The 24565-nt window shown below is 41.3% G+C and overlaps 2 protein-coding genes across 2 annotated transcripts in view; both read right to left on the bottom strand.

The window, feature by feature from the left end:
- Positions 1-24565, bottom strand: part of LOC307035128 (1-phosphatidylinositol 4,5-bisphosphate phosphodiesterase eta-2-like) — a 414967-nt gene that overhangs the window by 227622 nt on the left and 162780 nt on the right. The gene's annotated exons all lie outside the window — the stretch shown is intronic.
- On the bottom strand, positions 10616-13450 carry LOC307035125 (E3 SUMO-protein ligase ZBED1-like). Its single transcript, XM_079674153.1, has 2 exons — positions 11333-13450; positions 10616-11224 (listed from the first exon to the last, which is right to left on the bottom strand). The coding sequence occupies exons 1-2, from the start codon at positions 11814-11816 to the stop codon at positions 11061-11063; spliced, it is 648 nt and encodes a 215-aa protein (XP_079530279.1). The 5' UTR covers positions 11817-13450; the 3' UTR covers positions 10616-11060.

The following is a 24565-nucleotide window of genomic DNA, read 5'->3' as shown; positions in this document are numbered from 1 at the left end:
TCGGGTTGCGGATCTTGTGCCGGCGGGTCGGGTCGGGTTGCGGAACTAATTGGCAATATGTGCGGGTAGCGGGGCGGGTTCGGTACTGCACGTCACGGGTGCGGGGCGGGAGCGGGTCTTGAAAATCAGACCCGTGCAGGACTCTGCCAGATAGAAGACACCGACGAGAAACCAAGGTGCATTATTAGCCACCCAGGCTTTAGAGAAGGCTGTCTCAGTGTTTGGACACTGAAAATAGCGTATCTTCAATACAAACAACAACACAGAGCAGTTGATGGCCCACTACACCAGTAAGTCAATATTGATTGACCCAACTGCCTATTGCAGCTTTGCTTTTATATAATACTTTTAGTCGCTACAGATATGGTACACTTTTAAAGATACCATTAAACTCTTTCAAGCAGTCAAAAACAGCTTGGCTTTTATTTTTTCTGTGTATGCAAGTTCAATGTATGCTTGGGAAAAGAAACAACTACACATGTGAGGAAATATATAAGAGGTCTATGATTCTGTCAAGCAGTCATGTATAACCTCATATTTATTTTGTACAAGTAAAATACAAATATCATGTTATAAGCCAATTTGTAACAATTGCTACATAATAGTACTACATAACATTTTATTTTTTCCAAATATATTTATAATCTGTATACATTTTTTTCATTAGGAAGTATCGATATACAGCTTATCGACAGTTTGTACGTTGGTGCTGGGGTGTACTCGGCCCAAAAATCAGAGTCCCGCTGCCTGCATGTGCTGTAACCGAGATACGGAAGACTTACCCTGAACCGGGAGGCCGCTATCAGGGATTTCAATGGCCAAATCTGTAATTTGACATAAGTCATGCAGCTGAACTGGTTAAAATGGTTTCGCATGATGTAAATAATTTACAAAGTACATCATTTACAATATTATTTTTCCAAAGAAACATGTAAATATAACAACATTTTCCAAATCACAAGTTTGTAAGATTGTATTAATTTACTGTTTGATAAATAAAAAAGGGTTCTTTTGTTAATTTTTCACTTGTATCATTTGATCTTTATTGCAGTGTACATTAGTCTATGTTGGTATGTGCGAGCCCACAAATAATTAAAAGTGGTAAAAATAATAAAGATATTCAGACGTAATTCATTTTTGGCCTTACTTATTTCACTTCAACTTTTATATATTTCAGTCACTAGCAGGGCAGGAATTTCACGAGGGCCACGAGGGCCATGGCCCTCGTGCCCTCCCACTTTGGCCTTGTGCCCTTAAAAATGATATCTGCCATAAGGCCACAGTGGCCTTGATGCCCTCTCTGACTAAGTTTTGTGGTTTAGCAGTCTGCCTCTTTTCTGACACGGCTTCAACACCAGCATATTTTGAAGGAGGAAAAAAAAATCAGCGGTGCGCTTGATTTGAGCCTGGATTGCACCGCTCGGACGGTCTATGATGACAGTTGACATCAGTTTAGGACCTATCTCCGCCGACCCCCTCACGCGTCCGTGTGCGTAGGACGGTCTAGGACCTAGCTAGCTGATTCTCCGCTCAAGAAAAGGCTGAGGTGAGGTAAGGTTTTGTGATGATCCTGTTTGCCGTTAAGTTTTTCATTTGTCCAGCTTTAAGTGTAATTTTATGGATAACATTACTATTTCTTGCTCGTATGGTAATGCATAATTATAATATTTTGAAGAGTTTTTGTTACTACTTGGATAAGTTATGTTGCGGTTGTGTTCTTTTTTTATTATTATCTAGTGCTAGGCAGTTAGCGCTGTGTTGTTAGCTGTCAAAGACCTCTGTGCAGACTTATTTGACCACCGGCGATCGCAGACGGAAGTTCAAAGTTTGCTGCTCGTTTATATCGCCCAATTTTCAAAACGCGATCAAAATACCCATTCACATGTCTTGTGGCATGCCTGAAATGTCCACAAAAAAATTACGTTACCCCCACTGGCCAGAACTAGCTTAGTTAGCTTAGCATAGCAACTGCCATTCAATTACATTGTAATTGACGTCCTTTCAAAACATATTGTGTTAAAGTTAGCCAAACATGTCTGTGCTATAAGAATCCTTTGTAGTTTTAATAAAGAATTTGTTTAATTGCAATTTGGTGTCCATTGAATGCTTAATAAATATATATAAAAGTATTGTAAATGCATATACAATCGTAGTCACTTCATATCGTATGTTAAATCATTGTTTTAATTTATGGCCTTGGTGCCCGGGCTTTTGGCCTTTGTGCCCTTAAAAAATTGACAACTCAAAAGGCCAAGTGGCCTTGCCCCTAAAATGACGAAATTCCAGGCCTGGTCACTAGGCAAGTTCACTGTACTCTGGTGACATTTAGCTCAAGCTGGCATAACACCTGTAGTAACTTAATTCTTACCCGAGTTTTGTTCACAATCTTCCAGCACCCATGATCAATGTTTATAGCAATCAGGAAACATTCACAGCTCACAACTACACATCGCTTCCCCATCATGAATTGTTAGATAAAAAAAGTTTAGTGAGGTCCGGTTACACATATGTTGAGCGAAAATAGCGGAAGGATACAAAACAAACAATCTAGACGAGGCTGGTGTTTGCCACGTGTGACGTCACACAGCTGGGTTAATGGCTGGCAAGATTTTCGCTACCGGAGCGGAATAACACGGGAAAGTGGCACACATTTCATGTTATTTGGGGGGTATTTATGGAAAGAATCATTGATGTTGATATGTCAAATGAAACAGTGGAAAGTGATGAAGCGATTTATTAACACAGAATAACATTTATTTTGGACATTACATGGACTTTAAGGTGTTTTTGGTTGGATGCCTGGAATAAAATCTGTGGACATAACCAGATTTTCACATTTTATTCTATGACATAAATTATGACAATAAGTACCACCACCCGTGAAAGTGAAAGTGTCACGAAAACAGCAGTTGCTAACAAGTACTTAAAGGAGACAACTAAATGTAATCAATCCGAACGTTAGCCACCTTTAGCTTAGCCGTGGTGATGTGCAGCCATACGTGCGTGATTCTGGAGATTGCATTTACATGCATGCTGTAAAATCATAAAAGAGGTCATAAAATGTGGAAATGATCTTGCTGAACAGTAACTATCACAACCATAAACATGTGATTGCCAAAGATCTATTTTTCTGTGATATTGTGACATACAAAAAAGTCCCATTGTCAGGGGAGCCATAGTGATGTTACACCGGACTATAAAAGTACATCATCACTGCATAACTCTATTACATTTATTATCAATTTACCTCGCCACCTGTACATGCTATCTCTCTCAAAGGGACTTCTAACCTGCTTCAATTAGGAAGAGATATATCACTCTGCTACTCCAACACCCCACAAAATGACTGACTAGACTTGTTGTTGTAAAGAATTACACAGCAGAATGGTATTATCTTCAAAATCCTTGCTGCACACATTCCACATTTACACCCCCCCCCCCCCCCCCCCCCCCCCCTTCTCTCCAGCAGCCAAACAGGGGCTGCATTAATTGGTGCTCTGCTGCGCGGTGAATCAGCTGATCACCATCAAAGCTCCGAGGCAGGAGGACTTAAAGGGATATCTCTCTCGTGGGCAATTTCATCTTTCGGCCCACATACAGTTATTTCTGCACCAACTGCTGACCCATCACCTTCCAAAACTCTTTTCAGTTTCCCACTGCAATTAAAAAAGCTTTTGAACCTCAAATTAAAGGATTATATTGTATTCATTTATAGCCGAAAAACACTTATTGCAACCGAGAGGTTTCGGACAAGCATGCAATAGATGTTTTTGTACAAACAGTGTAGTTACAGAAGAAAAAGGGGACATTATGGTACTGTATATAAAATAGAAACAATGGCAACATTTTCTCATTAAATCAACCCAGTAATGAAGTGCATAAACTACTTATTGGTTGTGTTTTAAGTTAAAATGTTGAAAAGAGTCTAACTATAATAATCATGGTCAAGTTGTCAGGATTATATGTTTTATGATCACCCACTGAAGTAGATTTGAAGAATATGATAACCCTTTATTAATCCCTAAGGGGAAATGCAGTTGTATTACTCTGTTAATGTACACACACATGCATAGGACTTATACACATTAGGTCTGAAAACACACATGCACAAACAACCTTTGATGAAAAACGCCCTAAATTATCTTTGATGTTGCAAAATAGGAAAGGGACATTGTTTGTGTCATAACTTAAATAACCCCCAAAGGTATGGAACTCGATGATACCACTCTTGTGCAATAACACTGACAGCAGGTGTAATATGCACTATTTAATACCGTCAGAAAGATCTGTAAAATAACAATATATACTTTTATGACCGTTATCAGGATGCTACCACACTACTTACTACATGTTCCACTTATCTTTTTTACAATACTGTTTCTATCTTGAATGTTTACCTGTAAGATTTTTTAACTGATGAGCAGGCCTTTTTATTTAATGGTGTTTTATTTGTTGTCTCTTTTTACACTACCCACCCTTTTGGATGTAAACATCTAAATGTTCCCTCTGTGGAACAAATCAAGGGTTTCTGATGAGTACACTCTTTTTAAAAACATGAATATCATAATAACCTATAAAAAAACAAGATAATAATAGTTATCTAAAAAGCCTCCTGCAGGGAGTTTGAGAGTTGTCATTCCCCTCAGATAAACACTTTGAAACGAACGTCAGACACACATTAACACACCTCTGTGTGTTTCCGTGGGGTTTTGTCTGGTTTCATATCTTCGTGTTAGAGCAGATTCTATTCAGAGCGTTGGATGTGTGCACCCTGAGGGCTTTCTGAAGGCAGGTCTTCAGGTTTAGTCTCCGGTTAAGCCTTGACTTTTTGTCCTTGCCCTTTTTCTATTGTTCAGCACGAGGCCGAGGATCATTCCTCTTTCAGCGCTTCCTCATGGCATTAAAAACCTTGGGTCTTTCATTATGTTCCAAAGGTTTCAGCTTACCACTGGATCATGCTCTGGGTGGACATAATAACAGGAACATCTTATAGTGCAAACTCAAACGAAGTCACAATACAGTCTCGGTAGCAGTTAACCTCTGATTTACTGTTGATACATCCTGTCATAAAATAGTATTAATCACATTACTCTTTAATTTAATTTAGGGCTGCTCAAATAATTGCATTTTTATTTAAATTGTAATATGGGCTAGTAAATATATTTAAAACCGCAGCATTTGTTATTGGCAAAAAGTCTATAAATATGAAAAAGATTACACATTTAGGCTGCCAAAATGTCCTGGCCTACAAATTATATTCTACAGACTTCATAAAATATATTTGCTTGGTTAATATCTACTTAAAACACAGACACCATGATCATTTAAAAAACATATTTCAATGGTAATGAGAAAAATGTTGCAAAAATCATATTGAGATTGCTATAACATACAAATAATCAAAAGTAAGATTTTTTTGTAAATCGTCCAGTGTTAATGAAATTCCAAAAGATTACATGATGATTATACTGTTTCCAACTTTCTCATTTAATCTTCAAATATCAGAGTGTAGTCTTGTGTTCTGTGGGCGGAATACAAAGTCCAGGTCAGCCTGAAGAGAGCTTAATCTGTTCTGTGAGGTCTCTGTGAAGATATGGGCACATCCTCTGATTCTCCCATTGCTGAGTTTGCTGAGATTTATTCTATCCATGTTACCTGCAACCAGACACTACCCAGGGGCAGGCTGGGTAGTGGAGTATCCTCAAGTCCAAGCTGGGTTAGCCTAGCTCTTATCCCAGCTCACTTCCCCCCTGATTCTGAAGCAACACGTTCTCATTCCCAACTCGTCCTATAGTGACGTTATGTCAGGATCCCTTGGCGTCACTATCAAACGCAGTGGGGGCCCTTTAGCGTCGATTTTCAACTATCAGGGAGTCCCTTGCATAGAGCTCCCTGAACGTTGCGAATAGACGAGTTGGGACCGCGGAGAAATGCTCTCTACCGACCCATTCTCACAGCGTTTATCAAGCTTTTTCTTACTCAATATCAAGCCACACTTATTGTTCTTACTTCTTTATTTTAATTGTATAATTTCTGACTTTTTTTGCCATCAGTTAAGCCCCTGTCACACTGTCCCAAAATTGACACCAGATGGACACACGATAAAGGAAATGTTCAAATTCAGCTCTGATCGTAGCAACATCGGGCCATTCGTGAGGGCATCTTAAGCCATCGTATGACCACCGGTGGAGTTTCTCAGCCTCCGGCAGCAACTTCGTGAGCGGTAGCAAAATCTTCGGCATGCCAAAACATTTCCGAAGGACCTTGCGAAGGTTCATTTTCGTGTTGAATTTGTGTGTCCATTTTGCCCTTCGTAAGGCCAGCGTGAGGGCATGTTGTTAAATCGCGTCATCTTCGTCTTATCATCGGTGCCATCGGGCATATTTCGCCTCACGAAGACAATACGAAGGAAACAAGAAGCTGCCCGATTATCTTAGGAAGGCAACACGACTACGTGAAGCCCTCGCAATGCCGTCGTGTAGCCATCGTATTATACGATGACATCGAGATTGCATTTATTGCACAACAAAATCATGTAAACATATTATGTAAATAACCCAATTTGTGTTCTGTGAAACTGAAAAGGATATTACTTTGTTTTTGTTACTTTCGTTGGAGTTGTATGTCTTAAATGTAATTTAGGTTAACTTCCTGTTTTATTTAGTGTGACATGGGCTTTAGGGAGAGTAGGGGCTCAGAATACTGAAATACACTGTTATTTAATCAACAACAAGACACAATTATCCTTGTTTTTATTTATCCACAGTGTCCCAGGTCTGCTGTATTTACTGTAGGTCAGTCCATGCGCTTCTTTTTAGGTGATGGTTTTTAATTCAGATAGTATGACTGCTTATCATAAAGTCCCGCCCGTCTTGATATGAAGAGAATAATTCAGATTGGAACTTCCAATTGGAACATGACCGAGCCTCCTGCCTGCTTATCATTATTAACAGTAGAGAACCTATATCCTGATCAGAGCCGGCTCAAATGGAATGGATCACCGGCTGACAGAGGAGCTTCGCCATATGATTATGGCTGCTGTTGCGGTTTCTTTGCAAACCTTGACAGTGAAAAATGCGTAATTTGTTCGTTGCACATTATAGATTCGGGCCGTGCATTTGAATTCTCTAGCGAAATTCTAGAATTGAACCTGAACGGTGGTCATTCAATACATCCTATTCACAAGTGGATTGACAAGAGTCAATAGCAGGAGTGGTTAGCAGGTCAGCCCATCAATCTTCAGCTGAGTGGGCACTGCAGAATGATCAAACACATTTCCTTCCCCCTAAAGATGGTGTCTGTCTGTCACAACTGATATTTCACACCATTGATGGAACCACTTCTCCACCTTTGGCATTTTAAATTGTTCAGTGGTTAAAGTACGGCATATACAGGACTGTCTCAGAAAATTAGAATATTGTGATAAAGTTCTTTATTTTCTGTAATGCAATTAAAAAAACAAAAATGTCATACATTCTGGATTCATTACAAATCAACTGAAATATTGCAAGCCTTTTATTATTTTAATATTGCTGATTATGGCATACAGCTTAACAAAACTCAAATATCCTATCTCTAAATATTAGAATATCATGAAAAAGTATACTAGTAGGGTGTCCAACGAATCACTTGAATCGTCTAATTAACTCGAAACACCTGCAAGGGTTTCCTGAGCCTTGAAAAACACTCAGCTTGGTTCAGTAAACTAAATCACAAGTATGGGGAAGACTGCTGATCTGACTGCTGTCCAGAGGACCCTCATTGACACCCTCCATCAGGAGGGTAAGACACAAAAAGAAATTTCTCAAAGAGCAAGCTGTTCACAGAGTGCAGTTTCAAAGCACATCCACAAAAAGTCTGTTGGAAGGGGGAAATGTGGCAGGAAACGCTGCACAACCAAGAGAGATGACCGCAGCCTTAACAGCATTGTGAAGAAGAGTCGCTTCCAGAATTTGGGGGAGCTTCAAAGACAGTGGACTGAAGCTGGAGTCCAGGTATCAAAAGTCACTGTTCACAGACGTGTCCGGGAAATGGGCTACAATAGCCGTATTCCCATGGTCAAGCCACTTCTGAACTCAAGACAACGGAAGAGGCGTCTGACTTGGGCTAAGGAAAAGAAGCACTGGACAGTTGCACAGTGGTCCAAAGTCCTCTTTTCAGACGAAAGCAAGTTTTGTATTTCATTTGGAAGTCAAGGCGCCAGAGTCTGGAGAAAGGCTGGAGAGGAGCAAAATCCAAGTTGCTTGAAATCCAGTGTGAAGTTCCCACAGTCAGCGATGGTTTGGGGAGCCATGTCAGCTGCTGGTGTTGGTCCACTGTGTTTCATCAAGCCCAGAGTAAATGCAGCTGTGTACCAAGAGATTTTAGAGCACTACATGCTTCCGTCTGCTGAAAAGCTCTATGGAGATGAGGAATTCATTTTCCAGCATGATCTGGCACCTGCCCACAGTGCCAAAACCACCAGTAACTGGTGTACTGACCATGGCATTACTGTCCTCGATTGGCCTGCAAATTCCCCTGACCTGAACCCCATAGAGAATATGTGGGGTATTGTGAAGAAGAAGCTGAAAGACACCAGACCCAACAATGCTAATGAGCTAAAGGCCACTATTGAAGCATCCTGGGCATCCATAACACCTCAGCAATGCCACAGGCTGATTGCCTCCATGCCACACCGCATTGATGCAGTAATCCGTGCAAAAGGATTCCCAACCAAGTACTGAGTGCATTAATGGACATTTTCAAATGTTTGATTGTGTTTTGCTGTTATAAATCTTTTTTTTTTACTTGGTCTGAGGAACTATTCTAATTTTTTGAGATAGGATTTTTGAGTTTTCTTAAGCTGTATGCCATAATCAGCAATATTAAAATAATAAAAGGCTTGCAATATTTCAGTTGATTTGTAATGAATCCAGAATGTATGACATTTTTGTTTTTTTAATTGCATTACAGAAAATAAAGAACTTTATCACAATATTCTAATTTTCTGAGACAGTCCTGTAGGCTATGTGTTTGCTTCTGAGGGGAAGAATCTTGAATATGTGTTTTCTTATTTGAGCTTAGTTGTTAAAACATTGAAACCTAAAACACCAAAGATTTGCATGTTTTTGTCCGTTTCTATTACATCTCATCTTGGCTAATACATTTCACATCACGGCTGACCTTTTCTCAGAGTATACCAACATATCAGATGAGTTCTTTGCTGAAAGAACTCACTGAACTGTCATTTAAGAAACCCCTGCATGCCAGATATCTAATAGCATTACACAGCCCAACCTCCAACCATAAGGTTAAGGTGTATTGTGGGTAATATATGTTACAGTTTTTTCATTTCATGAAACAAGACATGTTCAAGGCACACTGATGAATATACTTACATTAATTTATCATTAATAGTTCATAACATGATATTACTAGGCAAAGAGGCAAATAGATTTGATTTGTATTGGAAAGTAGGTACGAGTAATCTGCCCTCTGCCCATCTGCACAGTATGAGGGAATACGTTTTTAGAAACAGAGCCAAATAGAAAATGATACAAATAAAATATAATTTTAAATCATAAAATTATTTTAAAAGAAAATATTATTTAAACAAATTAGAGAGATATATTAACACGGAATATCAATAAAAAAAGACAAAATACAATATATTCAGAGCTGTGCAGGGCTCACAGTATTAATATGAACACGAATGGAACACAAGATGTGCATTAATGTAATGTATGGTGTTTATGTGGTGGGTCAAAGTCAGACAGGGGTCTCTACTTTGTAGACGAGGCCAGTAGCAGATGGGAAGACACTTTTTTTATGGCAAGATGTTTCCTGACCAGTATTTGCAATAAAACTCAAATCACCCAATCACAATCTAGTGATAGATAGTTTGAACGGCCATTTCGTCTCACTTCATTCATTCACTCAGCCTGATGTTTTGTTCTGTTGATTGCAAAACTCACACCTGAAGTTAATGTTTGGAGAAACAAACTGATTTCCTTGCCCGTTGCCAGTCTTTTCCTTTTTGTAACGAGCTCTGCAGAAAGACGACATCCCCTTTGTTTTTTCCGCCCACAGAGCTCTGATTTTTTCTCCAACTGGTGCAAACAACCCAGCGATTCATCAAATGGTCTTTTGTAACATTTGCATTTCCTTCAGTTGTAGTTATTCAAGGTTCCAGGATTCTGAGAAAGCATATGCAATGATTTGGTACCTCCTTTTGTTCGATAATTGTTGCATAGTTTAACTTTGGCAACAACAAAAGCAGAGATGATTGTAATTTTGTGTAATGAATAGAGTTTGTAGGTTGATTTTCCTACTGTTGTGGAATAGTTGCTGCCTTGAGTGTTCAAAGGTCTTAAACTCCACGGCATGATTTGGAAGCTCAGTAAAGGGTAGGATTTTGGGTTAAAATATGAAACAATTGCAAAGCAGCTTTTATAAAAGTTTGATACAGATGCAGCGAGAGTAGCCTTCAGCTGACGGCTGTATCTGGCGCTGTTCCAGGAGCACACTTCAAATAGGGGTTTCACAACTACCAATATTTATTGGTCGACATATTTTTCAAAATAGCAGTCGACGAGTCGTTACGTCATAATAAAGACACACAAAGAGAGGTGTAAAACTGTATTTTATATTGGAACTCATACAGTTACATTAAACACTGCATTTTAATTTGCGTTACATGGCTGAATAAATAACAAACAGTAACTGGACTCACCAAAATCTACAGCAAAAAACTCTGTTTACATAAATGCCACGTAAATCCAGTGCACAACAGCGCATTGCGCAACACTTTACTCGCTGTCCTCCACGATAACGTCCACCTTTCCAGATTTTTGGTTTGCGTTGAGGAACACCAACGCATCGACATGTGAGGGAAGGAGGCTTGACCGCTGTCGGGTGACAGTGTTGCCTTCCAGGGAAAAAACCCTCTCACTCGGGGTGCTTGTGGCTGGAATAGCCAGGTAGCTCCTCGAAAGCTTGGCTAAACGGGGGAATCGGTGCGCGTTTTCTGCCCACCACTCCAGTGGGTTATCCAGTGTGGGGATATGCGGTGTCCGCTGGCATTAATCCCGTAGCTCATCATCAGCATCACTGTTGACCCGTTTTTTCTTGCTGCTGCTCTCGAAATGAACTCCAAACAGCTGTTCAAAGTCACTCTCCAGTCTCGCCTTTTTGCAACTTGCTTCCGCCAGCTCCACTGAAACGTTGTCTGCTATCTCCTCTTCACCTACAGCAAAAATGAACCAAATTAATGATAAACACATTGTTTTACAATTTGGCCGGTTTAAGTAGGACTTTTTTGTGAAACAATTATCGCTAGTTCAACTCTATTTACCTGTAGCTCCCGGCTGTTCCACCTCTCCGTCTTCACGCACTAATTGAGTCAGGCGCGCCTGGGCTTCCTCTCTGACATCGTCTGGAAGGAACTTCAGATGCTTAAATCGTGGATCTAGCATGCATGCCATGATCGGGATGAATTCTGCCAGCAGGCGAGACAACAGCTTGAAGCGGGTGATGAGCTCTTTCCTCACGGTATTCTTGAAGGAACAAATAGCCGCCTGATCGGACTCATTTGCACTTAGCGTGTTGTTAGCCATGTTCAGTAGGACGGAGTAGATGAAGGACTGCCCGACGTGATTTTCTCCGCACAAGATAGTTGTCGCCTTTGCTAGAGGCCTGAGCACCGGGATCAGCTGTTCCACCAGTTCCCACTGGCACTCTCTCATGGCGAGGGATCTTCGGATGCCAACTTTTGTCACTGTCTCATCCGCAAGGACGGCCTGCACCGGAATTCTCTGCTCATACAGTCGCTCGAACATGGTGAACGTTGAATTCCAGCGGGTCGCAGTCGTTTTGGAGTTTGTGTACTTTTACTCCAAGCTGTTCTTGACGTTTCTTCAAAGCACAAACTGCTACTGAGAAGTGACGAAAAATGACTGACAACACGCCTGGCAGCATCTGTGGTCTTGGCGATTTCTGGTAAGTGCAACCCTACTTTTATTGCTAGTTGAATGGTGTGTCCGGCGCATCCAAGGTGGTGGGGAAACTGCTCGCAGAGCTCCATTGCCAGGTTCATGCTGCTTGCATTGTCATGAATAGTGCAAAACACAACTAAGTCCCACTCCTCAATTGTTTCTTTGAGCCTCTGGGCTATATTCACAGCGGTGTGTCTCTCTGGCATGATAGTGGTTCGCAGCACTCTGGATTTTAACTCCCAGGTGTCTGTGATGTAGTGGGCAAGTTACGGTGATGTATGGATCCATGGTGCAAGATGTCCACAGATCAGTGGTTAGTGAGACACTTTTATCTTTCATCTCATTGGCAATCCTCGCTTTCACAGTGTTGTACTGAAGCATGATGTTGCTCCAAAGTGTAGCATGTGACGGGATCTTGTAGCCTGGCTCGAAAAACTTCATAATGTCCCTGAAGCCTTCTCCGGAAAGGGCAGAAAGTGGTCGAACATCCTTGACGACAAAGTTGATAAGCAAGTCTGTTATCTGCTGTCTTCTTTTGTCCGTAACGGGGCGCTTGGAAAAATCAATAATGCTCATCTCTCTCTGTCCAGTGCTGACGGCGGTCCGTTGCTCACTGGTGCTAGCATTACTGCTAGTGCTAGCAGTCGGCAGCGGGTGTTTCATTTTAAGATGGTTGCGCATAGCAGATGTATTTTTGTTGTACTTCAGTACAGCTTTACACAACTGACACTTCACTGTGGAGTTGGTTACATCTTCGTTGAAGTACTGCCATACATATGAATGTCGGACGTTTTTTGGAGCATTTTGCAGCACCTCGTTTACCTCCATTTTGTTCACGACTAGTTGACTAGGGCCTACAGCGCCGACTAGTGGTAAAGGTAGTCGACTAGTCGACTAGTCGATTAGTTGGTGAAACCCCTAACTTCAAACACAGCTCCGAAGCGCATGTCACTGATTCTCTTTGTTACTGATGCTCTGTTGAGGCTGTACAAGGGCGTGGAATCAAATGCACGATGCAGAGACAAACAAAGTATCACAATAAAGTGTGTTAATGTAGACAGGTCATAACACACTGAATACATAAAGCAACAAAACAAACACTCAATAAACTGTCTAACCTATACTATCAAAAAACTACTTACTTAATCTAACTCTATGGACGATAACTCTATGGACAATGACAAAATGATCTTACGCTGGAATGCTTGGAACACACAAGACAATCTGGCAACGAGACAGGGGAAGACGAGAACTATATATACTAGACAGACAACACCAGGTGAAGACAATTTAGACGATCACAACAGCGGGAAAACAGACAAGGCAGGAAACGTACTTTAGACACATGAGGATAGACAAGACTATCAAAATAAAACAGGAACCTATCTAAACACAGAACATAAAACCTAAACTAGGGAAGAATCTTTAGCAGAGCCTTCTACGCACAACATGCTCTGCTATTGGATTCTGATCTGAAACATGTTAAACATCATGAGATACTCAGCAGAGTGTTTACTCTGTTTAAGCTGCAACGAAGCTTCACAATATCACTTTTTAGAGAGGAAACATAGCAGCTCTCTGTACGAAAAGTTGTGGTTGTCCAACCCCGGTTTTCAGAAGGCAATTTCTCTATGTTAATGAAATTATAGGGCGAAGCTGCACAGAATCATTCTGGCTCTGCTGTAGGCAGCATGTGGGACTGTTTCCTCTGCTCTGGCCAAAGAAGATGATATTCAAACTGAGGTTGTGGATATTAAAATTTGACAAAGTCAGCCTTTGCGCTGAGTGAAAAATAACTAGGAAGCTCTTCATGTAGAATACCATTACCATCTCACATATCGTGAATATACTGTATATATCTACTGAATACATTCATAAATCCTTAAATTCTGACTGTGCTCTGGGCTCTGTTCAGTCATTCTGAATGTGTTCTGTGCTTTTAATCTCTGCCCTTGAGCTTCTGCAGGAGACCTTGAGGTGCTGGAAATGTAAATCAAGTCCAGTTTCACATTATGATACTCATATTCAGAATTTGACATAAATACATAGAATTAGTCTATTTATATACGCTGCCTACAATACCGCAGTACTTCCTATTAGCTTCTTGATTTCAAAGATTTGTATATGTCAATTTAGGTAATTATGCTGTCTATTGTACAGTGCAGTAGCATGTAAACAATTGATCATTTCGGTCATACGGTGTCCGACAGGTGTAAATTCAAAAATGTCCAAACGCGGTGCAATTAAAAAACACTATGCAAATAAAAAAACACAAATGCGCCAAAACAGATGCAAATGAAGATACACATTTATCAAGTTGAAGAACGATGCGCAGTGTTTACTTAAAGTGTTACATTAACTAAATGCTGCAAATATAAAACGCTGCAAGAAGCTCAAAACACAACAGTAATGGTGACACTAAACAGTGATGCACAAAGCTGGGACCGGAGCACTTGGTGACGTCCGGGGAAAATAAAGTCTGACAACAAGAACTGTCACTGGAAAGGTACTTAAAATCTAAGTTTTATTGGCTTATTTTAACAATTTGATCATATGATTCCTTCATATATTATTGCAGATCTACTGTAGCCTATGCTAGTTAACTAACCTAGCTAACCTAGTCATTTCAAATATACTGACAACAACAGACAAAATAATCACAATTATGTAACAGAATAATAACTCTGCTAACAGTGATAGTTGGTCATTTACATGTGTTTTGGCACATTTGTGTTTTTTAAATCTGCATCGTTTTTGAAACGCAGTGTGTTTCTCCTAATTATTTGGGCCGTCATAGCGCGTTTGCACCTTTCGGCCATCGTACATATCCACTGACTCCATGACACAAATTATATTCTGATTCCAAAAGTGTAACTGACCGATCACCTTGAGATAAATTGACATATACGTAGATTTACTGTGTTTTTAAGATAGGGGGAGAGAAAATAAAATCAATTTCATGAATGATTGACATGCATGCTGTATCTGAAGTAACCCCCCTGTGACTCCAGCTGTCAGTCAGACCCTCCCTGCTCTCAGCAAGCACTAATCCCTTCCCTCTATACCTGCATGATCCATCATGTGTGTAATTATTTAACTGGGGTTGAAAGCACCGATGGTCCTCTTAAAAGATGGAGGATGATCCATTGAAAGCAGAGACCTGCCATTTAAACCCAGATGCCTCAGTGAGCTGACACAGAGCACAGGGCTGAGGAAGGTGAAGAGGAGGACATGCTTTCAGTTTCCTCACTTCCTTCACTTTGCTGTCAGTGTGTAGCCTCTTTATCAGTGTCACATGTTGCATCAGCCAGCTGCTGCTGCTGCTGTTAGCGATGTAACCTCCTTCAGCTCTGAAGCTATCTGAACACAAAGTGCTCACAACACTGGATTCCAAATTAGATCAGGTGCTGCCTGTTTAGTTGACTGCAGAATCTGATCAGAGGTTAAGCAATATCTTCTGCTCCACCATTGACAGCTCCCTTCCATGGAGTTATTTCTTAACCTCACCATTGAAAACCATATCAACCAGAACACCAGATCCTCCTTCTTCCACCTTAAAAATATAGATTTTCCCCGCCCATCACTTTTTCTCTGCTGCCGAAACCTTAAAGCGGCTCTACAGTATTCTGCTTTTTGGGGTTTTCCCTTCCCTGTAGTGTTCCCCCCGAACAGCCTTCGTTGAACTCCTTTGTTTACTTATAGTGACATCACTATGTACCACTTGCACTTCTATTGGCTAGGTCTCCAACACATCTGGGGTCGGGACATCTCTAAGCAGTTGACCATCCAAACTCTTGAATGAACTCCATGTTGAAATCACTAATCAAAAGTCACCTCTTCAGTGCTTTCAATCGGTGTAATTAATGTAATGTGATTTGACAAAAATGTTGTATTTTGTATATTTTAAGTGTTGTTGTAATGATGTTTTTTTATCTTTAACTTGTAAAGTGTCTGAGTACCATAAAAAACAGCTCTATAAATAAAATGTATTATTATATTATTATTAAACAGAATCCTCTTTCAGGATAATGCTGTAGATCTGGAGATGACACTTATTTTGATTCTTCAACATCCTTTGACAGTGGTGAATTCCCTTCACCTCCGCCTACCTGGGTGATGGTGACAGGATGGTATAAATGAGAAACAGTTAGAGAATATATCTGGGTAATAATAACTTAGCGCTGTTTTGCATATCCTTGTCCGCTCTTGAAAATGACATGCTACTTGTTAGACGCTTTTATCCAAAGCGACTTACATACTCAATGCTGTGGGCAATCCCCACAGGAGCAATTTGAGGTGAAGTGTCTCAGGGACACAACGACATGCTGATTGCAGTGGGGTTTGAACCTGTGACCCCCTGATCCGAACACCAAGGCTCTATCCACTGCACCACACGCCTCATGTTTTTGATGCTGGTGCAGTTTAAAATCTACATGCAGACACAGGGAAACTGCTAAGTTCTTAAAGCAGTAGCACTATTAATCATCCCATATTGACAGTTAAATGCAGTTTAAAGATCTAGAAAATGCAAGCGTTATATGTTTTTAATAACAGATGCAGAATCATTATGCATTATGCAATTGCATTTTTTATAATTTTTTCAATTTGCTTTCACAATGTGAACCATGGCCATGACAACAAAGGAATGATGGCTTTGAAATCAGCTTTTGAAAATAGAAATATACCTTACAAACACTTGAGACTCGCTTCAGGTCTTATAATGACCACCTTTTCACCTTTCAAACTGAATAACTTCTGCTGCTTTTCAAACATTTCAATGTCAGCTTTCAAGCTGAAACCTTTCATTAACTGATATAAAACCATCCTTTGGACTTCTTGCTTACTTCTAACAACACTGAGATATTCAATGTGAGAATCCTTGAATTTAAAATCAGAACGCCAGCTTTTCAAACCTCTCTCAGTGCTTGACTGATGTACTCAACGCTGGAATCAGCCCAAAAACATGCATTCACTTGGCAAAGCAAATTTGGATTAAAAAAATGAATAAGAAACAAGACATAACATTTGGCCCATTAAATACAGAACACTGACTCCAGCTGAGGATGGGAACACAGAAACAGCAGCATTCATAACAATAACAAAAGCAAAGCAATAAGATGAAGAGCAGACCCCTGAGCTGCACTCTGCAGGTCTACTAATATTGATGATATTAAGACAACTTGCAGGGCTAATGTTTTTAGTATCAACTTTATATTCAGCCTTGTTTGATGCAGGTTCATAATGCATAAGATCGATGTCCGACTACACATTGAAGGCTTTCTTCATGGAGCTGAGACCCTGGAGGCTGAGCACTATGGGGGGGCTCCTCTCCGCGTCAGCACACACACACTATTGATATGTAGCTCATACACACACACCGATTCAAATCACAGTACTCTGCTTCTACTGGACGTCTGCAAGGCAAACAAACAGCTGTATTAATGTTCCCATCAGAATCCATCAGGAGATAGTTTAACAACAATTCCAGGGATCAGATTTTTGTTTGGGTAATGCAAAAATAAATAGTTTGTCACTGCTGATAAACATGAGTTTTTACCACCCAGCCACATTTGAATGATAAAAAATGCCCAGCATATGAAATAAGCTTTTAAAAAAACGTCAAAATGTAATGTATACGGTATATATGTGTAATTACTTCCAATCCTATGGAAGTTGCACAATGGCGAATGAAGCCAAAATTAACTGACTATCTGTCAGGGTTGAGCGAAGCAGGCAGGACCCAAATGCAGATTTAACAGGAAATACCTTTATTTAAAGGCTACAAGAAAAATACAGAGCTCTTCCCCTTGAACACAGTCCTAAAAACAAAAAAGGATCTCACTAATACTAACAGAAAACGCATAACCTAAATGCACACAGGCCTAATGAAACAAACAAGACACAGGTGAGGAGGGAGGAGAAAACACAGGGGCACAAGGTGAATACAATCCGGTAATCAGGTATGAGGGAACACACGGACAGGAAACCAAAGACAGATCTAGACAAGACAAAACACAACACAGACAGATCGTGACACTATCGAGTACAAAAATACATGGATTATCTCGGTAGCTACTTGGCACCATAAAGCATTGAATGGCAGTTGTGTTTTCCTTTAGCCTTGCCTAAAATCATTAAGCCCCACCTCCAATATAGTGGTGAAGTACCAGCTCCCTCATCCCAAAGTCAACGATTCCTTGAATGTGTTTGTGGTTTTAGGTTGTTGGTTAGCAAAAGCCGAAGATATTTTCACAGTTTCTACTACGACATAAAATAAGTCAGTAAATACCACACTGCTGAATGTCTGAAGTTTCTATGTGTCATAAAATGGCGATTGTTGACAAGTGACTAAACTACTAAACGTCATGACGACACAAGTCCGCCTTTAGCTTAGCAATGATGTGCAGCCATGTGACCGTGATGTACTACTACTACTGATCAAAGCGTGTTGAGTATCATAATTGTGTGTTGGCCACAAAGCTTATGTTCTGCCATTTACCAAAATCCAATGACGGCAACACTCTATACACTGCGTCACAGCCGGTCTTGGCTCAGTCAAATGAATGGAAAGGGAAAGTAACCCTGGAATCTGCTTTCAACACATTTCATAACTTTTAGTATCAGAATAGAAAACCTTTCAAGTTTTGTACTGGGTCCTTGATTTAGCTGAAAGAAATTATCTGCTGGTTCACAGACGTCTCTTTTCCAATGTGTGTCGATGGTAAAAAGTATTTGCAGGCCCAAATGACATCCTGGACCGACATGTAATTTGTAATACCGATCTTTGGTCACTACAAAAATGTGCTTCAATACAGTGGCCCTGAAGCTGTCATGACGAAGCAGATTGGGGGCAGGGCTTCATGAAAACGCAAGTGCTCATGCTCTATGGGCCCAGATCTCCAGAACATCCAGGTATTTTAATACTTGAGTCAGACCATTTTGGCTTCATTCGTCACTGAGCAACTTTCATAGGGTGAGGGTTAGGGCCCCGCCTGCGTCCTGCTGAATCCCCTTCTATTTATACATCCATGATTGTGACCTATTTAGGTTTGGGATTTATAAACTCCAGTCTAACTTGTGAGTAGAATGGAATCAACATTGCAACATTACTTTTCACAGACCTTAGTGAATTGACCGAAAAGTAACCCTTTAATGTAAACAGTGTAACGTCCCAGTGACTCTTTTGCATCAGACTATATTTAGTATTTGAAAGATTTTTGTCCGATCAGCTTTAGCTAGATCAGCAGTTTTCAAAGTGTGAGGCTCTCCCCTGGGGGGCGCCAGAGATCTTCAGGGGAGGCGCAGCGTGAGAAAAAAATAACGAGAAACAGTGAAATCTAGCTAGTTAACTTCTGCTAACTTTATAGGAGACAGCGTCTGGCAGAAAACGTCACTTGCAAACTTTTGGTTGTCTGTGGAGACCGAGTTCCCCCACCTCGCCAAAAAGGATGTAAAGTGCTCATTCCCTTCACCAGAGGTGTGGACTCGAGTCACATGACTTGGACTCGAGTCAGACTCGAGTCACCAATTTGATGACTTTGGACTCGACTTGACAAAATCACAAAACACTTGCGACTCGACTTGGACTTGAACACCAATGACTCGGGACTTGACTTGGACTTGAGCCTTCTGACTTGAGGTGACTTGATAATTTAATTCAGGGGTCTCCAACACGCCGATCGCGAGATGCGGCTAGAAGAGCAGACTCCGTTCGGGGAGAGCAGAATCTTCAGCCGCTCTAAAGTTGCCTACACACGGCGGCATGTGTTGCCGCTTCAACGCTTCTGCCCATTCACTTTGAATGGGGTGACGTCACGATTCGCCGAACTGCATTGTGGGAGCAAAGCGTAGCTTCTCTCGCGGTGCTCGCTGCAAAAGTAGAGCAATGTTCTACTTTTGACACCTCGACGGAGGCGTCAGCCAATTGAATCATATGCCAGTACAAGCTCTAGCCAATCAAACCGCGTGCTTGTGTGTCTGGGGCGGGAGATTCATGTGATTGGTTGTTGGTTGAGTTTCAGCCCCCCCCCGCCCGCAAGCGACAACGCACGCCGCCGTGTGGGGAGCAGGATTTAAATGCAAGAGCGTCGGAAAAAGTCAAGAAATTAGTGAAAACTGAAAAAATAAGCAGCATCTGGCTGCATTTCAATGATATTGGAGAAAGCAAAGCTGAGTGCAGGATTTCTAAAATGAAATGAACCTTCAGAGCAGGGTTTTTTTATCCGGGGGGTCGCGAGACCCCAAGTGGGGGTCGCGAGATGATTACAAAATAAAAATGGAAAATAAAAAAATGTATTTCCAAAAAATTGATACATTTGTTTTATAATTTAAAAAATATATATATTATTAATAATAACGTTTGCATAGACATTTTCAGGGGCGGACTAGCCATCTGTATAATTTCCTCGCAACGAGGCCCTTTGACAATCCACCAAGGACCACACCAATAAAAAACACTCATGGAGCAGGTCCCCCCCACCAGTCTCTGGCACTATTATTTTGGGGGTCGCGGGCTGAAAAGTTTGGGAACCCCTGCCTTATAACATGTTAAAAAGTGGAAATAAACATTCTGGTCACCTTAACGTCAGGGATCTTATACATTAAACTCCTTCTGAATCAAACCGTCACGGTAGCATTACCTTACTGATCCCTCTTAAAATAGAAAAAAACACATTACTTTACCAGCAGAGAGAAAATGGATTATTAAATTATTAATGTGACTAATAAAGAGCAGTTTGATCAACCTGGTCTCACCAGAATGCGCTACTCCACCACGACTCCTTAACACCGCATTGCGTGGTGGAGTCACAAACTTTGTTACATTTACGTGTCTGCACCACGCAAACAACCCCGATGTAAAGTGAATGAGGCTCCTTTGTCGTGGTGCACACACGCATTTCTACAACGTCCTGCAGTGAGCTTTTATTCTATAAAACGTTTTTAAAATCTACTTTATAGCTTGTAGTAACTCACGGGAGGCTTCTTTTATTTTATTTGTATTCATAATAATTTGTATTTTTCGTCAGAATGTATTATGGTGCATTAGTTACGAATTTTTGTTCTCAAAAAACAGTGCATTGTGTGTAATACAACTGTGATTTTTATTAAATTAGTCAGTTTTTAAGGAAGGCCAGAGCTTCAGCTGTGTCAAATAGATTGTTCTCTTTTGTTAAAGTTTTTTAAAAGAACATTATATTCCGATCGTTGTCCCCTTTATTGTATTACGGAGGGCAATGTGAGCGTCCATTCCCATTGGATAACGGAGGATTTTAAACCCGGAAGTAAGTATTCTCATTACTGTCGATTGATTTTACAGTGATATCTGCACTACTCATCAACTCAAAAACACCAGATTATCCTTGTTGATTACACAACATTGATTGGTTTAAATTGTGTACAATGCTTTTGTAATTTTCGCCTTCGATTCGGAGAAATAAATATGTGTTCAGTTTAGGATGGCCGAAGACACTACACTACCCAGAATCCTCAGCTATCGTTTGGGACTACACCATTTGCTTTGCTTGACAAAGCCCATGATTTGCCCTCAAGCTCTGTGATTGGATGTTGGAGTGGTAGTGCGCGAAGTTTACGCCGAGCGTCAAACAGCATTTTGAAATGGAATGGGAAAATATAATAATAATAATAGCAATAATAATTGGGAGGGGGGGCGCGGCTGTTTTTATGTTCTCTGAGGGGAGGCTCACCTTCCCACACTTTGAAAACTCCTGAGCTAGATTATTTATTAAACAGTATAACAGTGAAATCTAATCAGTGGTTACTTTTATGGATGTTCAGAGAGTGGGAATAGATGGGTCCAATTCAGAGGCCTGTACTAGGAAGCTGGTTCAACCTAACCTGGATATGTTTGAGTTAGCCGGTTGGCCTAATCCAAAACATACGCGCTGTCACTAAACGGTACTATGACGCTGGTTATCAAGTGGATCGCTCAAGCCAGCCGTGCCCTATCTAGTTAGGTGCGCGTTCACATGATGGGGTGGTATTTGGAACATTCGACCAATCACAAACATGGAGAAGCGCACTGACAGCACAGCGTCATACTTCCTGATTGAAAAATCAACTATAATATTCGACAAATATGAAGAAGTTTAAACTTTAAACATCCATGACTTAAACACTTTATCCAGGATAAAAGCCACATAGCTGCACCTGCAAGGTGAATACAGCTGGTAAAATAAAAAGTGTTTGAATGCGTACATTAACAGGTTTATGATATCACTGCCCCGTCTAAGACACGAGTGGATCTGACTTTAATTACCTTTTTCTCCAGTGTTTCGTCAACTTAATGTGTTGCTTAAAATAATACTTCTGCATACAGTATGTGACACTGTGAGTGTTGCACGGCCAGATACGGCTCAGCTGACTCAGATAAGGAAATATATGATACATTATGATGTGATATGCCGCGGACTGTACTTAATGTTACTTTGATCCGGTTACTTATGTTGCGGCAGATATTTAAGTAAGCTTTCTTAACGCTAATGTTATAATAGTCAGATTGCTCTGAAGATGGGAGGTGATATTCTATTAATGTTCACGTTCACACAGTCTGTGATTTTTGCCGGCCGTCTTTCCTGCAACGGCAGCTTTTCTGTATTTCCTTTCTCCTGTAATATGACTTCATCGCTTTAAACTCCGTACACTGAGCTCTGATTGGTCAGCAGGCAGTGCTTTCACTGAGTTGAGCTCTTAGCCTGCAACCTAACCTGCTCCGGAGCAGGTTAGCCGCACAGCATAAGTTACCATGGAGATCTAGCCTGCTAAAAAGAGAACCAGCGTTGTGGCCGGAAAGCCCAAGCTTTCCCTGAAGTTAGCTGGCTAAGCGAAAATCCAGCTTCGTAGTACAGGCCTCAGGTCAATTTAGAGAGGATGTAATAACAGTTTACCCTCAGCCATGTCCCTGTTCCAGTCATTACAGTATGAGATTATCAGGAGCTCATTAAGACTGTAGGGCTCACAGGGCTGCTGAAGAGGAACAAGAGAGTCTGAAACACAGTGTATGAACAACAGATCAGAAAAGTTATTCTCTATTTCACCTTAAAGCCAAACAAACTTTATAAAACAACACAGATTCCATCTCAGAAAACCCTAAACGTTTTTAATAAAAAATATGATTTTACCCAGTCGTTATTTTCCTAGTTTTTGTTGAAAAAAAACTCTGTTGAAAATGTCAGAACCTTATTCACAGCAATGTTTTAGGCACAAGTAAATACACAGGGAAAACTGAAATAACACCTCTTACAGAGCAATGCTCACACTAAGGGCTGCAGCCCAAATCATATTATTCCATTATTTCAGCCATTAGATATTTTCTTTGCACTTAGGATAGCACTTTGGTGTTCCTACGAAGAACCAATGGAGACATGTTCAATCTGCAGATAAAAACAATAAAAGGTTGAAGATAGCTGTGTGGTTTTACATATCATTATAACAACAAACCCAGAAAAAAGGTCTTAAATGGGTTTTATTATGCATTTTGGGGTTTCCTGTAGAATGCTCTATAGGTTTTGGTGCCCACACCTCCCCCCCGTCTGAAATGCCTCCATTGGACTACTTTGTTTTCTTTCTAACACTTGCTTATATTAGCTAGCCTCCAACACTTCTATATCGTATAAGGCTTCGCCCTCTAAGGCTATCGCTATTGGGTAATCCCTCCTGCACGTGTGCAGCACTGACAGATTTAATCCACGCCCACCTATGACGTGGGCCCCACCTCCGGGCTCACTTCCGTATAAATAGGAAGTAGGCCCTACTATCTACTCCCACTTTTCTTCAGCACTCCGTTGCAGAAGCATTGTCAGGCAAAAACAGTTCTGTTAAGAGCTACTTACCGTAACACAAGCATTCCTCCTAAAAAGCTTCTGTTTTCCGGTAAAATGGAGACTGGACAGGAAAGTCAAGGCTGTGTCAGGGATTGCCTCGTATGCGGAACGGGCTACATTATGAGTTTTGACAGGCACTCACAGTGTGAGTCCTGCCTGGGATTAGAGCATGCGAACGCTGCTCTCAATCCCGGGGTGTCTTGCTCGCATTGTGCCCGTCTCCCGCTGGCCCTCAGACAGCAGAGAGCGGACGCTCTCGCTGCTGCGGCCGCCGAGGACGATTGGCACGTCCAGGAGGAGTACTCCGGGGACAAAGCCCTTGATTTCCTGGATCCGAGTGGAGGGCACGAGTCGGACGACTACGTCCCCTCCATTCAGGGATCACCGGGTGATTCCCCCATCATCTCTCCCCTCCGGACGGAGGAGACAGGTATGGGGCCCGGTGCAGGGCCGGTGTACGTCCCAGTGATCCCTATCTCCGGCGCCACGGCGTTGCCATCGATCGGTGGGATCCTCCTAGAGCTTCCGGAGATTATATCTAAGGCGGCCGCCTGGAGAAATCTCCCTGTTCCCCTAGCTCAGGAGAGCTCACCGCCGGATGATATGTCCGGGGTATTCTCCCGGGTGCACAGGGTTAGGACTGACCCGATCTGGCCACGCTTCCCGGCCATAAGGAAGTACCAGGAGGGGGCAGCGAGGGACCCTGGAGCAATGAAAGCTCCGATAGGGACATACGTGCCCCTCACGAGAGTG

The sequence above is a fragment of the Notothenia rossii genome (assembly GCF_949606895.1).
Source record: "Notothenia rossii genome assembly, chromosome: 4".
NCBI classification, from domain to species: Eukaryota; Metazoa; Chordata; class Actinopteri; order Perciformes; family Nototheniidae; genus Notothenia; species Notothenia rossii.
This window is presented reverse-complemented; position numbering and strand designations above follow the sequence as displayed.

Coding starts and splice junctions, on each gene's coding strand:
- LOC307035125 (XM_079674153.1), bottom strand. CDS start 11,816: ATGTTCGAGCGACTGTATGAGCAGAGAATTCCGGTGCAGGCCGTCCTT. Junction 11,225..11,332: donor GGAACAGCCGGGAGCTACAG/GTAAATAGAGTT, acceptor TTTTTGCTGTAG/GTGAAGAGGAGATAGCAGAC.